This window comes from Pelodiscus sinensis, chromosome 16, assembly GCF_052426305.1.
Source record: "Pelodiscus sinensis isolate ZL-2025 chromosome 16, ASM5242630v1, whole genome shotgun sequence".
Classification (NCBI taxonomy): Eukaryota; Metazoa; Chordata; order Testudines; family Trionychidae; genus Pelodiscus; species Pelodiscus sinensis.
Window position 1 is genome coordinate 23,548,570 of NC_143067.1, and position 11,605 is coordinate 23,560,174.

General features: G+C 41.2%; 1 protein-coding gene across 2 annotated transcripts in view; it reads right to left on the minus strand.

Annotated features, from left to right (window-relative positions):
* NSG2 (neuronal vesicle trafficking associated 2) overlaps window positions 1-11,605 on the minus strand; it is a 79,380-nt gene that overhangs the window by 51,203 nt on the left and 16,572 nt on the right. The window contains exons 1-2 of one of the 2 annotated variants that reach the window (XM_006139176.5): window positions 9,565-9,816; window positions 8,581-8,731 (exon numbers count right to left, since the gene is read on the minus strand). In XM_006139176.5, coding sequence (XP_006139238.1) covers window positions 8,581-8,709 — 129 coding nt within the window. In that variant the 5' untranslated portion in view covers window positions 8,710-8,731; window positions 9,565-9,816. Of the gene's footprint in view, window positions 1-8,580; window positions 8,732-9,564; window positions 9,817-11,605 lie in introns of those variants that run through there. The other variant, XM_075900278.2, reaches the window with a different exon arrangement.

An 11,605-nucleotide genomic window follows, 5' to 3' on the forward strand; every position in this document is an offset into this window, starting at 1 on the left:
ATCAAAATGCACCTGCTATGTTGGGGCTAATCCTCATCCCACTGGAGTTCAAAGCAAAATCCTCTTTGTCTGCAATGAGTCCATAATCAAGCTCCTTGTGCATAAAGATGTGTTGGTTTTGGCAGACTATGGGTATAATGATGTAAGGAACAATGGATCAGATGCTATGTGAGTATGTTCAAACTATTACTTACATCCTGGGAGAATTAAATAGTCAGAATGTTGGCTATTCCAGATGTTCAATTGCTATATGAGAAAGAAAGAAAGAAAGAAAGAAAGAAAGAAAGAAAGAAAGAAAGAAAGAAAGAAAGAAAGAAAGAAAGAAAGAAAGAAAGAAAGAAAGAAAGAAAGAAAGAAAGAAAGAAAGAAAGAAAGAAAGAAAGAAAGAAAGAAAGAAAGAAAGAAAGAAAGAAAGAAAGAAAGAAAGAAAGAAAGAAAGAAAGAAAGAAAGAAAGAAAGAAAGAAAGAAAGAAAGACCATAATCAAGGAAATAATATTTAAAACTATTTGCTTTGAATATAATAGATGTGAAATGTAACAAAGAAAAACTTTACATTTTCATATTAAAATCTGATTTATCTGTAAAATGATGAAGTAGGAGATTCAGAAAATGAACTGATATGAATTCCAAATCTAGCAAAATGTAATATCATTTATTGCCACTTTATATTTGTGCTTAAGCTCTGCATTTTTCCCCCAAACAAATGAGAAATAATACTTAATGTAACTGGCACTGTGAAAACTTTAAATTATTCATTTAGAAAAGGACATGCAGCCCTCATGTAATTCCCACTTCACTGCCAAGGCACATGTAATATATTACAGTTCAGATAGTGCAAAGTGCAAATCATGAAAATTTAAAATACTACTTCCCAGGATTATTAATAATGGAGAGTCTCTCACTCTGAGCAGTCTTGGGATTGGCAAGGCAGATAAATAAAATGTGCTGCTCCTGCCAAGGAGAAAAGTTTCTTCCAGGTTCAGAGCTGATCTTTATAGCCCCACAAAACCATGATACCTCTTGCATTTGAGAGGGAAAAAAATTCATGGAGTTACAAATTTTAGGGCAGAAGGGTATATTAGATAATCGAATCTGACCTATGGAGAGGTAGTGTATGTGTGCATTCAATGCAAGGAGCTTCTGGCCCCCAGAGACTGCGTATGGGCTTTGGAGGCCAGGGTGGCTGAATTGGAGGAGCTAAGCCTGGTACATAGATGAGGCTTTCTGGGGCACTGCAGAACTGTCTCACCTCCAATCAGACAGCCCCAGTCCTGTTAAGGAGGGTGAAAGGCTCCCAGTGGGAAGGAGAACATTCAACTGGAGCAGAAGGAAACCATCCCATAGTTGGGACCCTCCTTCCAGATGATGTTGTGGTATCCTCTCACACTGAAAGGGGGAGAAAACTTCAGTCATTAGGAAAAGGCAGGTGTTAGTAGTAGGGGATTTGATTATTAGAAACATAGATAGCTGGGTTTGCGATGACTAGGAGAACCATATGATGACTTGCCTGCCTGGTGAGAAGGTTGTGGCTCTCTCGACACATCTTGATAGACATATGTGTAATGCTGGGGAGGAGTCAGTGGTCATGGTACATGTAGGTACCAATGTCATAGAGAATGATAGGAGAGAGGTTCTGGAGGCTAAATTCAGGCTGCTAGGAAAAAGATTGAAATCCAGGACTTCTGTGGTAGCATTCTCTGAAATGCTTCCAGTTCCATGTGCAGGCCCAGGTAGACAGACAGAATTTCAGAGTCTCAATGCGTGGATGAGACAATAACAGAGGTGTAGCAAGGCTGTTATGCGCCCGGGGGCAAAGGCAAAATTTGCACCCTACCCCTTGCCTATCCCACCACCACATGGGGCTCCCTCCAGCACACAGGGCCGTTCCGCTTCCAGCCAGACTGACGTGCCTTCTGGCCAATCGGAGGCTGCGGTTTCTTGGAGGGGCTACAGGTGAGGACCCAGATGCTGTGGCCCAATGGGTGGCATCTCCGACCGACTGGCAGCAAAGGGAATTGTGGGGGTTGTAGTTGCAGACGGGTCCTGTGCACCAGCTGCGTTCTGTGCATGCTCAGCCTCAAACCCCGCCCTGTGCACTGCCCCCGCTTCGCGCTCAGTTTCAATATCCTAAACTGTTCTTCCCTCCACTGCAAAACTGACGCCCCTCTAGCGTGGCGCCTGGGGGCAACCACCTCCCCCCACCCCTGCATCACTACGCCACTGGACAATGGTGTAAGGAGGAGGGGTTTGGATTTATTAGGCTCTGGGGAAACTTTGGGGAAAGGGGAAGCCTATACAGGAAGGATGGACTCCACCTAAACCAAAATGGAACCAGGCTGCCAGCACTGAACATTAAAAAGGTCATAGAGCAGTTTTTAAACTAAGGTCTGGAGGAAAGCCAACGGGTAAGGAGGAGCACATGGATCGGACAGAGACATCTCTTAGGAGAGGGTCTATTAATAGAGATTCTCTATGTTCTAGTCAGGTGAAGAGAATGGAAGTATGGGTCAGATCAGATGAGATACAATCAAATGAAAAAGAATAACACATCATGAAATGGCAGACAGATAAATAGTGACAAATTTTTAAAGTGCTTAAACACAAACATTAGAAGTCTAACTAATAAGATGGGTGAACTAGAGTGCCTCATGTTAAAGGAGGATATTGATATAATAGGCATCACAGAAATTTGGTGGAATGAGGACATTCTATGGGATACAGTCATCAGAGTACAAAATATATCAGAAGGACAAAATAGGTCATGCTGGTGGGGAAGTGGTACTATACTTGAAATAAAATGTAGAATCAAATGAAGTAAAAATCTTAAATGAACCAAAATGTTCCATAGAATCTCTATGGATAGTAATTCCATGCTCTAAGAAGAAGAATATAGCAATATGGATATATTATTGACCACCTGACCAAGATAATGATAGTGACTATGAAATGCCAAGGGAGATTAAAGACACTATCAAAATAAAAAAAAAAAATAATAGTAGGAGATTTCAACTATCCCCATATTGACTGGGTACATGTCACCTCAGAACGGGATGCAGTGATAAAATGTCTTGATACCTTAAATGACTGCTTCTTGGAGCAGCTGGTTCTGGAACCCACAAGGGAGCAGGCAATTATTGATTTAGTCCTAAATGGACTAAATGCAGGATCTGAATGCAGGATCTGGTCCAAGCGATAAATATAACTGGACTGCTTGGAAATAGTGACCATAATCTAATAAAATGTAACATCCCTCTGGTGGGAAAAACATCTCAGCAGCCCTACACTGTGGCATTTAATTTCAGAAAGGGAAACTACACAAACATGAGGAGGTTAGTTAAATATAAATTAAAAGGTACAGTGACAAAAGTAAAATCCCTGCATGCAAACTTTTCAAAGACACCATAATTGAGGCCCAACTTAAATGTATACCCCAAATTAAACAACACAGTAAGAGAACCAAAAAAAGTGCCACCGTAGCTTAAAAGACAAGTAAAAGAAGAAGTGAGAGATAAACAGACATTATTTAAAAAGTGGAAGTTAAAATCTAATGAGGAAAATAGAAAGGAGCATAAGCTCTGTCAAATAAAGTGTAAAAATATAAGAAAAGCCAAAAAGCAGTTTGAAGTACAGCTAGCCAAAAATTCAAAAAGTAATAGCAAAATATTTTTAACTACAGAAGAAGCAGGACACCTGCTAAACAACCAGTGGGGCCACTGGATAATCAAGATGCTACAGCTAGCCAAAAATTCAAAAAGTAATAGCAAAATATTTTTAACTACAGAAGAAGCAGGACACCTGCTAAACAACCAGTGGGGCCACTGGATAATCAAGATGCTAAAGGAGCATTCAAGGACGATAAAGTCATTGCCAAGAAACCAAACTAATTCTCTGCATTGGTCTTCATGGCTGAGGATGTTAAGGAGATTCCCAAACTTGAGCCATTCTTTTTAGGTGACAAATCTGAGGAATTTTCCCAGACTGAGATACCATTAGAGGAGATTTTGGAACAAATTGATAAAATTAACAGTAACAAGTCACCAGGACCAGATGACATTCACCCAAGAGTTCTTAAAGAACTCACATGTGAAATTGCAAAACTATTAACTGTGGTTTTAAATGAGCTTCTGTACCTAATGACTGGAAGATAGCTAATGTGATGTCAATATTTAAAAAGGGCTCTAGAGGTGATCCTGGCAATCACAGACTGGCAAGTCTAAGGTCAATACTGGACAAATTAGTTGAAACTATAGTAGAGAATAAAATTGTGAGACACGTAGATGAACATAATTTGTTGAGGAAAAGTCAACCAAAGAGAAATCATGTCTTACTAATCTACTAGAGTTTTCTGAGGGGGTCAACAAACTTGTGGACAAGGGGGATCCAGTGGATATAGTGTACTTAGATTTCCAGAAAGTCTTTGACGAGGTCCTTCACCAAATGCTCTTAAGTAAATTGTCGTCATGTGATAAAATGGAAGGTGCCCTCATGGATTGATTAGTTAAAAGATAGGAAACAAAGGGTAGGAATAAATGGCCAGTTTTCAGAATAGAGAGAAGCAACTAGTGATGTCCTCCAAGGATCCACACTTGGACCAATCCTATTCAACCTATTTATAAATGATCTGGAGAAAGGGGTAAACGGTGAGGTGGCAAATTTGCAGATGATGCAAAACGGCTCAAGATAATTAAAACCAAAGCAGACTGTGAAGAGCTTCAAAAAGATCTCACCAAACTAAGTGATTGGGCAACAAAATGGCAAATGAAATTTAATGTTGATAAATATAAAGTAAGGCACATTGGAAAAAATAATCCCAACTATACATACACTATACTATGTTGGGGACTAATTTAGCTATAACTACTCAAGAGAGATCTTGGAGTCATTGTGGATAGTTCTCTGAAAACTTCCACTCAATGTGTAGCGGCCATCAAAAAAAGCAAACGGAATGTTAGGAATAATTTAAAAAGGGATAGAGAATAAGACAGAGAATATCTTATTGCCTCTATATAAAACATTACTCCCACATCTTGAATAATGTTTACATATGTGATCACCTCCTCTTAAAAAAGATATATTGGCATTGGAAAAGGTTCAGAAAAAGGCAACAGAAATGATTAGGGGTTTGGAACAGGTCTCATATGAAGAGATTAAAAAGACTGGAACTATTCAGTTTAGAAAAGAGGAGACTAAGGTTGAGACTAAGGGGGGGATATGATAGAGGTTAATGATTAGTGTGGAAAAAGTCACTAAGGAAAAAATTATTTACTTGTTCCCATAACAGCAGAACTAGAGGTCACCAAATGAAATTAATAGTTTGTATGTTTAAAACCAACAAATGGAAGTTATTCTTCATGCAGCGCACAGCCAACTTGTGGAACTCCTTGCCAGAAGATGTTGTGAAGACCAGGACTTTAACAGGGCTCAAAAAAGAACTAGAAAAATTCATGGAGGTTAGGCCCATCAATGGCTATTAGGCAGGATAGATGGGGATAGGTCCCTGGCTTTTGTTTGTCAGAGGCTGAAAATGGATGACAAGAGAGATACCACATGATGATTACATGTTCTGTTCATTCACCCTCTTGGATATCGAGCATTGGCCACTGTTGGAAGATCAAATACTGGGCTCGATGGACCTTTGGTCTGACCCAGTATAGCCGTTCTTACGTTCTTAACATTCTTATAATATCCAATGTCACACAGGCCATAGAATTTCATTTAGTTAGCCCTGTATTGAGCCCAATAATTTGTGTTTAGCTAATGCAGTCTTCCAGAAAGACATTCAGTTTTGATTTGAAGGACTAGGTGCCCAAATCCCCTCATCAGCTTAGAAATTAGCCTCAATTTCCTGCAAGCTGTGCACAAGGACCTGAGTTCACGCCTAGCCTTAGAACGTGTGGTGCCTTACAGAAGAATAGTTCTAATACCCTAGGTATGCTCAAGAGGGAGAGCTTTCAGCAGGTGAGCTTACTAATGAAAGAGATTTTTCAGGACTTCATTTAAAGGAAAGATGCCAAAACATATTCTTCTCTGTTACATTGGCAACAGAGCTGTAATTAATGGCAATGATGGGCAAACATAGGAAGGCAGATAACTAGAACACTGCTTCCTTGTGGTTAAAAATATGCAGCAACTGGTTTGGATTTAAGAAGAGGAGAGCCATGACAACCCTCTATCACAAATGAGTGTTCACCCTTTGACCACTGATTTAAGAGGCATAAAAAGTCAGCTTGGCTCAATTTTTCACTCTCAGAAACCATAATCCACAGCAGACAGAACTGTGTCATGGACAGACAGAAAGTAAAATTCCTTTAAAAATAAAATAGAAAAAACTCCTGCTCCCTGACTTCAGAAAAAATCCAAACGTAAATGTAGGCCAAGGTCCTTTCTTAGGCTCAAAGTTTCTCTGAAGTCAGTAAGAGTTTTGCTTGTACAAACACTGAGTAAGATGAAATTCCCCCTTACCACTTAACCCCCACTCGCGTTAGTCTTTTCCTTAGGTTCAGCTTATTAATAGGGCCTTACACAGACCCTCTGCCATGGGATGACTTTCATCCTTCAGAATTTATCCTATAAATAATAAATTAACAAGGATTGTTGGGGATTCTTATAAAAAATCCTCTCCTTTTTAATAACAGACTTTCTGTACTGTTAAATCCTGCTCTAATACACCTAAGAGCTGACTCAAGGGCCATAGAAATCAATAGTATTGATTTCTATGGGCTTTGGATCAAGGACTTTGTCCCTCAGACAAGGATATGGCCAAGGGAATGTGCCACAACTAACAAGTGCAGTAACTACATGTGCATGCAGATGAATATAAATTATTGACACATTCATTTAAATAGAAAGATTGTCTGGGAATCCATTTAGACCAATACATTACAATGGCTTTTCACCAACAGATAACTGCAATATGATAATCATCAGTTTCATTATCAATCCATCAGTTGTAATGTTGTATTTAAATTTTACAGATGACAGACAATACCTAAGTGATTTAAACCCCACACTGTATGGCAGCTAGTGCTTGAACCTGACTGCATTGTGGTAGCATCAAAACGAGTTGCTCCTATGCATCCGTGATTTCCCCTAGAGCCTCTCAGAACATTTTTGATAAATCATGATAGTTTTAGTGCATTTTATTAATTTCCAGCCTTCATTATCAGAACTAGAGATAAAGAGATGGTTTATCTCTCATTTACACCAATTCAGACCAGTGTCACTGTTGACTGCAATTATGTTACTTTTAATTGACACTGGTGCACTGATACCGATGCAAATGGAAAAAGATTCAAACTCATTTTCCCATGATTTGACATGGGATAATGGTTTCTGCCAATGCATGTCAATTAATTTAGTTCTGATGGGCACAGATATAGATTCAGATATAGCTATATATGTGTCTTTATTTTCTATAAATAATATCTTTATATGTATGTAATTTTATATATATATATAAACACACAAATATAAGTACATATGTGTGCATATTATAGATATATACACAGTTTTGTATTTTCTATATATAAAGAATTAATACACACACACACTGGTATGTATTCTCTTTTATTCTAGATAGTTTTCCTACGTCCATCACCATGGTGTCTGTGCTTTTTATATATTTTTATTACCACCATAATTCAGCCATTATCTCTGTTAATGTTGCTGTTATCATTATCCCATGAGATTTAATCCTTCACTTTGTCTTTTGTATCAGCATGGCATTTTTCACTGAGGTATCTAAGTACCACAATGCATCAAGCCTTTGTTTTTCATAAGGAGCAATGACAGTAAAATCTCTTGGACATTTGATCTGATTGTGAGCTGTCCTAATGGTATCACACATTATTGTCTTGTTACATGTATCATCACTGTACATAAAGAGACAAAATAATTTCACAGTACATACAATACCATTAAAAAACACCACCCAATCACTACTGCCGATTTTAGAACATTTAATGCTGCACTTAAATTACGTGAATGTTGATTGGCTAGGAGAAAAAGCTGCTCCCTCACAGAAGCCAATAGGGAAGAAAAGGATACATGGAATGACCCATTATCACATTTTCTATAGGGGAATTCAGTTGCTCGGTTCAGATAAATCAAATTGAATTAAAATCAAATGGCCGTTGAAAGGCCACACTTCAGAAAACATATCTCGATTTGAGTAATTAAAATTAGATATCCTTCAATATATGTTTATTATACAAGAGTCATATCATTCCTCTCAATGTAGGTGCAAAACTCACTTGCTCACATAATCTCTTTTATTGTTAAGGTGCATTCTAAGCTTTTTCCCATTTAATGTTCATGCCATTTTTAGGAAAAAATATATTAAGCCTTTTCCCAACCTGCAATACTGAGGGAACATTTTCTGGTTTGCATGTGTCAGTCTGTTGAGTTAAAAAAACCATCAACAAAGGAAACCCTTTTTTTATTATGTTGCATTGATCAGGTACAAGAATTGCATTTTAATGCCTGCTAGAGACCAATAACTAAACAAGTCAGTGAAAAAGCAGAGACCTGGTTGCTCTATCTGAGGGTGTGTGTGAGGGGGCGGGGGATAGGAGCGTTACCTTTTCCGGAGCTGGGAACTGAAGGTGATTTACTTCCAAGGGCGTGATCAAAGGAACTGTCTGAAAACCATCTTCACCGGATGGTTGTTTGCTGTTCTTGTCACTCAAATTACTCCCCAGCTTCACCATTCTTGGAACTCACTTTCCAGACCTAAGGCAAATCAAGACGACTGATGTTACAAGGGAATGGGGATGGGAGGTGGCAAAAGAGATGGAAGATGGAGAAGAGGATTCTGCCTTCCACTGCTCTGTTGAATTCTGCATATCAGTCATTGCTCATTTGGGCTTTTCTACTGGCTTGCTAGAGACAAAGCATATCAGATCAGGGACAACTTCACTTTAAGTTACAATTAAACAAATAAAAACTCCTCAAAAGGCCCAAAGTGAGTCCAAATAAAACCCCTCACCATCTCACTAATACAGCAAATATTGTTGCAAATCAGGACCATGTTGCAAAAAAGCCCTCATACATGGGTTAAATGCATGCCCTGTTGTGATTCCACTGGTGCCTGTGGACTTACACCAGAGCTAAACTTGGCTGTCCAGTATTTTTTTTCCATCACATTTCTTGTTTTAGCCTTTTGGTGTCTGGAGCTATGAAAATCCTTGTTAAGACACAGCATACAAAGTGCATAGAAATGAATGCTGCTGAAACGGGCATGCTTCCCCTTCTCCTGTGATATATCAGAGGATGGGGCTGCTATTCAGGCTGGACGCTGCTCTCCTGTACGCAATTGTTTAAAGAAGATACAATTTGAATATAAGAATGGGTTTCCTTCTTTCCATACACTCCCTTCCCTTAGCTTGATCCCAAGTCGGAGCGGGACAGGCACCCTGGCACAATGCCACTCAGGCTCAGCTCTTTGTCTGCGGTTAGTGGTGAAGCTACACTGGCACACCGGGAGCGCTGCACACCGCACACAAAACACACCCGCAGCAACCTTACCCCGCTCCCACCATAGCCACGCACAGCCCTGTACTCACTGCAAACCACTCGGAGAGTCGGGCCGAGCTTGCAGGACTGGGCGCAGGAGGCTGGGGCTGAAGGGACAGCGCTGCGGTCTGCAGACGTCTGGTTCCAAGCGCTACTGACAGCGAGGCGGGGAGTGGAGCGCTGAGCGCAGCTCCAGCCTGCAGCGCACACACATCTCCGCGCACACGCACACAAACACTGGGGTAGCCGCTTCCACGTGGAATCTGGCACCACCTGCTGTTTCAGTGCGTGGCCACAAGTGCTGCAGGAAAAAAAACCCGCCCCCCGGCGCCGTTCGTAGGACAGCCTGGAAAGCGCTAACCCGCCACCGCCACCTGCAGGCTGCTCGGGGGAGGAAAGCGGAGTTTTCACAGATACAGGAAGCAGCAACGATTCCAGCCTTCCCTGATGCTGCGCGGTTCCTAAGCCCGGAAATTGCTGTCTTTACAACTGTGATGTCGCTCAAGGAGTTTTCCTAGATAGGGCTAAATCCTGCAGCGCTCACTCCAGACTTAAATAGGGGAAACGTCTATTGGCTCCGATTAGTAAATTTTGGGCGAAGTTTGCAGGATGTAGCCGCTTAAGGAAACAAGAAGGGGACTGGTTGCCTCATGTGGAGTTACTGCTGGGATGCAAAACCTCTCACCGCTTAGTGTTTGGATCAAATCTAGTAGAGGCTGGTACTGAGTGAAAGTGATAACTACCCACTCCCCTTTTGTTAAATGAGATGATGCAAGATATTATTAAGCTTCTGGAGGACAAGTTTCTATATTGTATAACCACCACCACCACCACCACCACATTTTACACTAAGGCTAAGGCACAGAGGTTAAGGACAGACTGAACTCAGAATTCTATACACTTCAAATACAACCATCACCAGAGCCCTGCAAATCCACAGATATCTGCAACTCATTTTTGTGGATACAGACGTGGATACACATTTTGTAACTAGAACTCTGCAAATTTGTGGATATCTGCTTTATATCCATGGGTATCCACATCCATGGATGTGAATATCCACAGCTCATTTTTGCAGATACAAATGTGAATACAACATTTTGTATCTGTGCAGGGCTCTAAGCATCACCACAATATTTAGATCATTAGACGTGGCCTTTTTAGGATAGGGCTGAATTCATATATCAGGGCTACTCAACATGCAGCCCATGGGTCAAATGAGGCCTGCAGACTGTTTGTTTGCGGCCCACGGTGCAGTTTCGGTTTGGGCTCAACATGTGGCCCGCGGGTGGGATCCTTTGAACATGGCCTTCACTGGGAACACTCCACAATGGCGAGTCAATATAATAGTCTTTTTTAATATGCGTTTTAGTAGTTAAATTCGTGGACTGTCATTGCTCATTAAAAGTGCTATCATATGGGTGAAAATCGGGTAAATATTGCATTTTATTAATATCAGGAGAACTGATTTAAATGGGACCTATGTGTTTTGTAGTCTTGCCTTAATCTTTGTATATTTTTGCCTATCAGTGTGAAAGAAGCTATTTGCATATGTTTGCATATATATGCAATCATACTTAAGTTGCAGCCCTTCGCATGTGCTGTATCATTATGGCTCCCAGGGCTTCTAAAGTTGAATAGCCCTGTCATAGAGCGTAGAACATGTAGGAATCTAGCCCTGTTACTGTGCATGCCCTATCTTATTTGATTATAAAGATAGAGCTGTGTCTCCAGGGTTCTTAAGCTGACATCTTTTACAAGTACAGGCAGTCCCCGACTTACGCGGATCCGACTTATGTCGGATCCGCACTTACGAACGGGGCTCTCTCGCCCCGGAGCTCGCAGGCAGCGATCCGCCACCTCGACCTCCGGGGCGAGCAAAGCTGCTCCCGGTGCCCCTGGTCTGCTGGAGCCCGTCTCCAGCAGACCAGGGGCACCGGGAGCAAAGCCGCAGCAGAGCAAAGCCTCAGAAGCGCGGGAACCCGCCGCTGCTGCGGCTTCGCTCCTGGTGCCCCTGGTCTGCTGGAGACGGTCCCCAGCAGACCAGGGGCACCGGGAGTGAAGCCGCAGCCGCGGCGGGTTCCCGCGCTT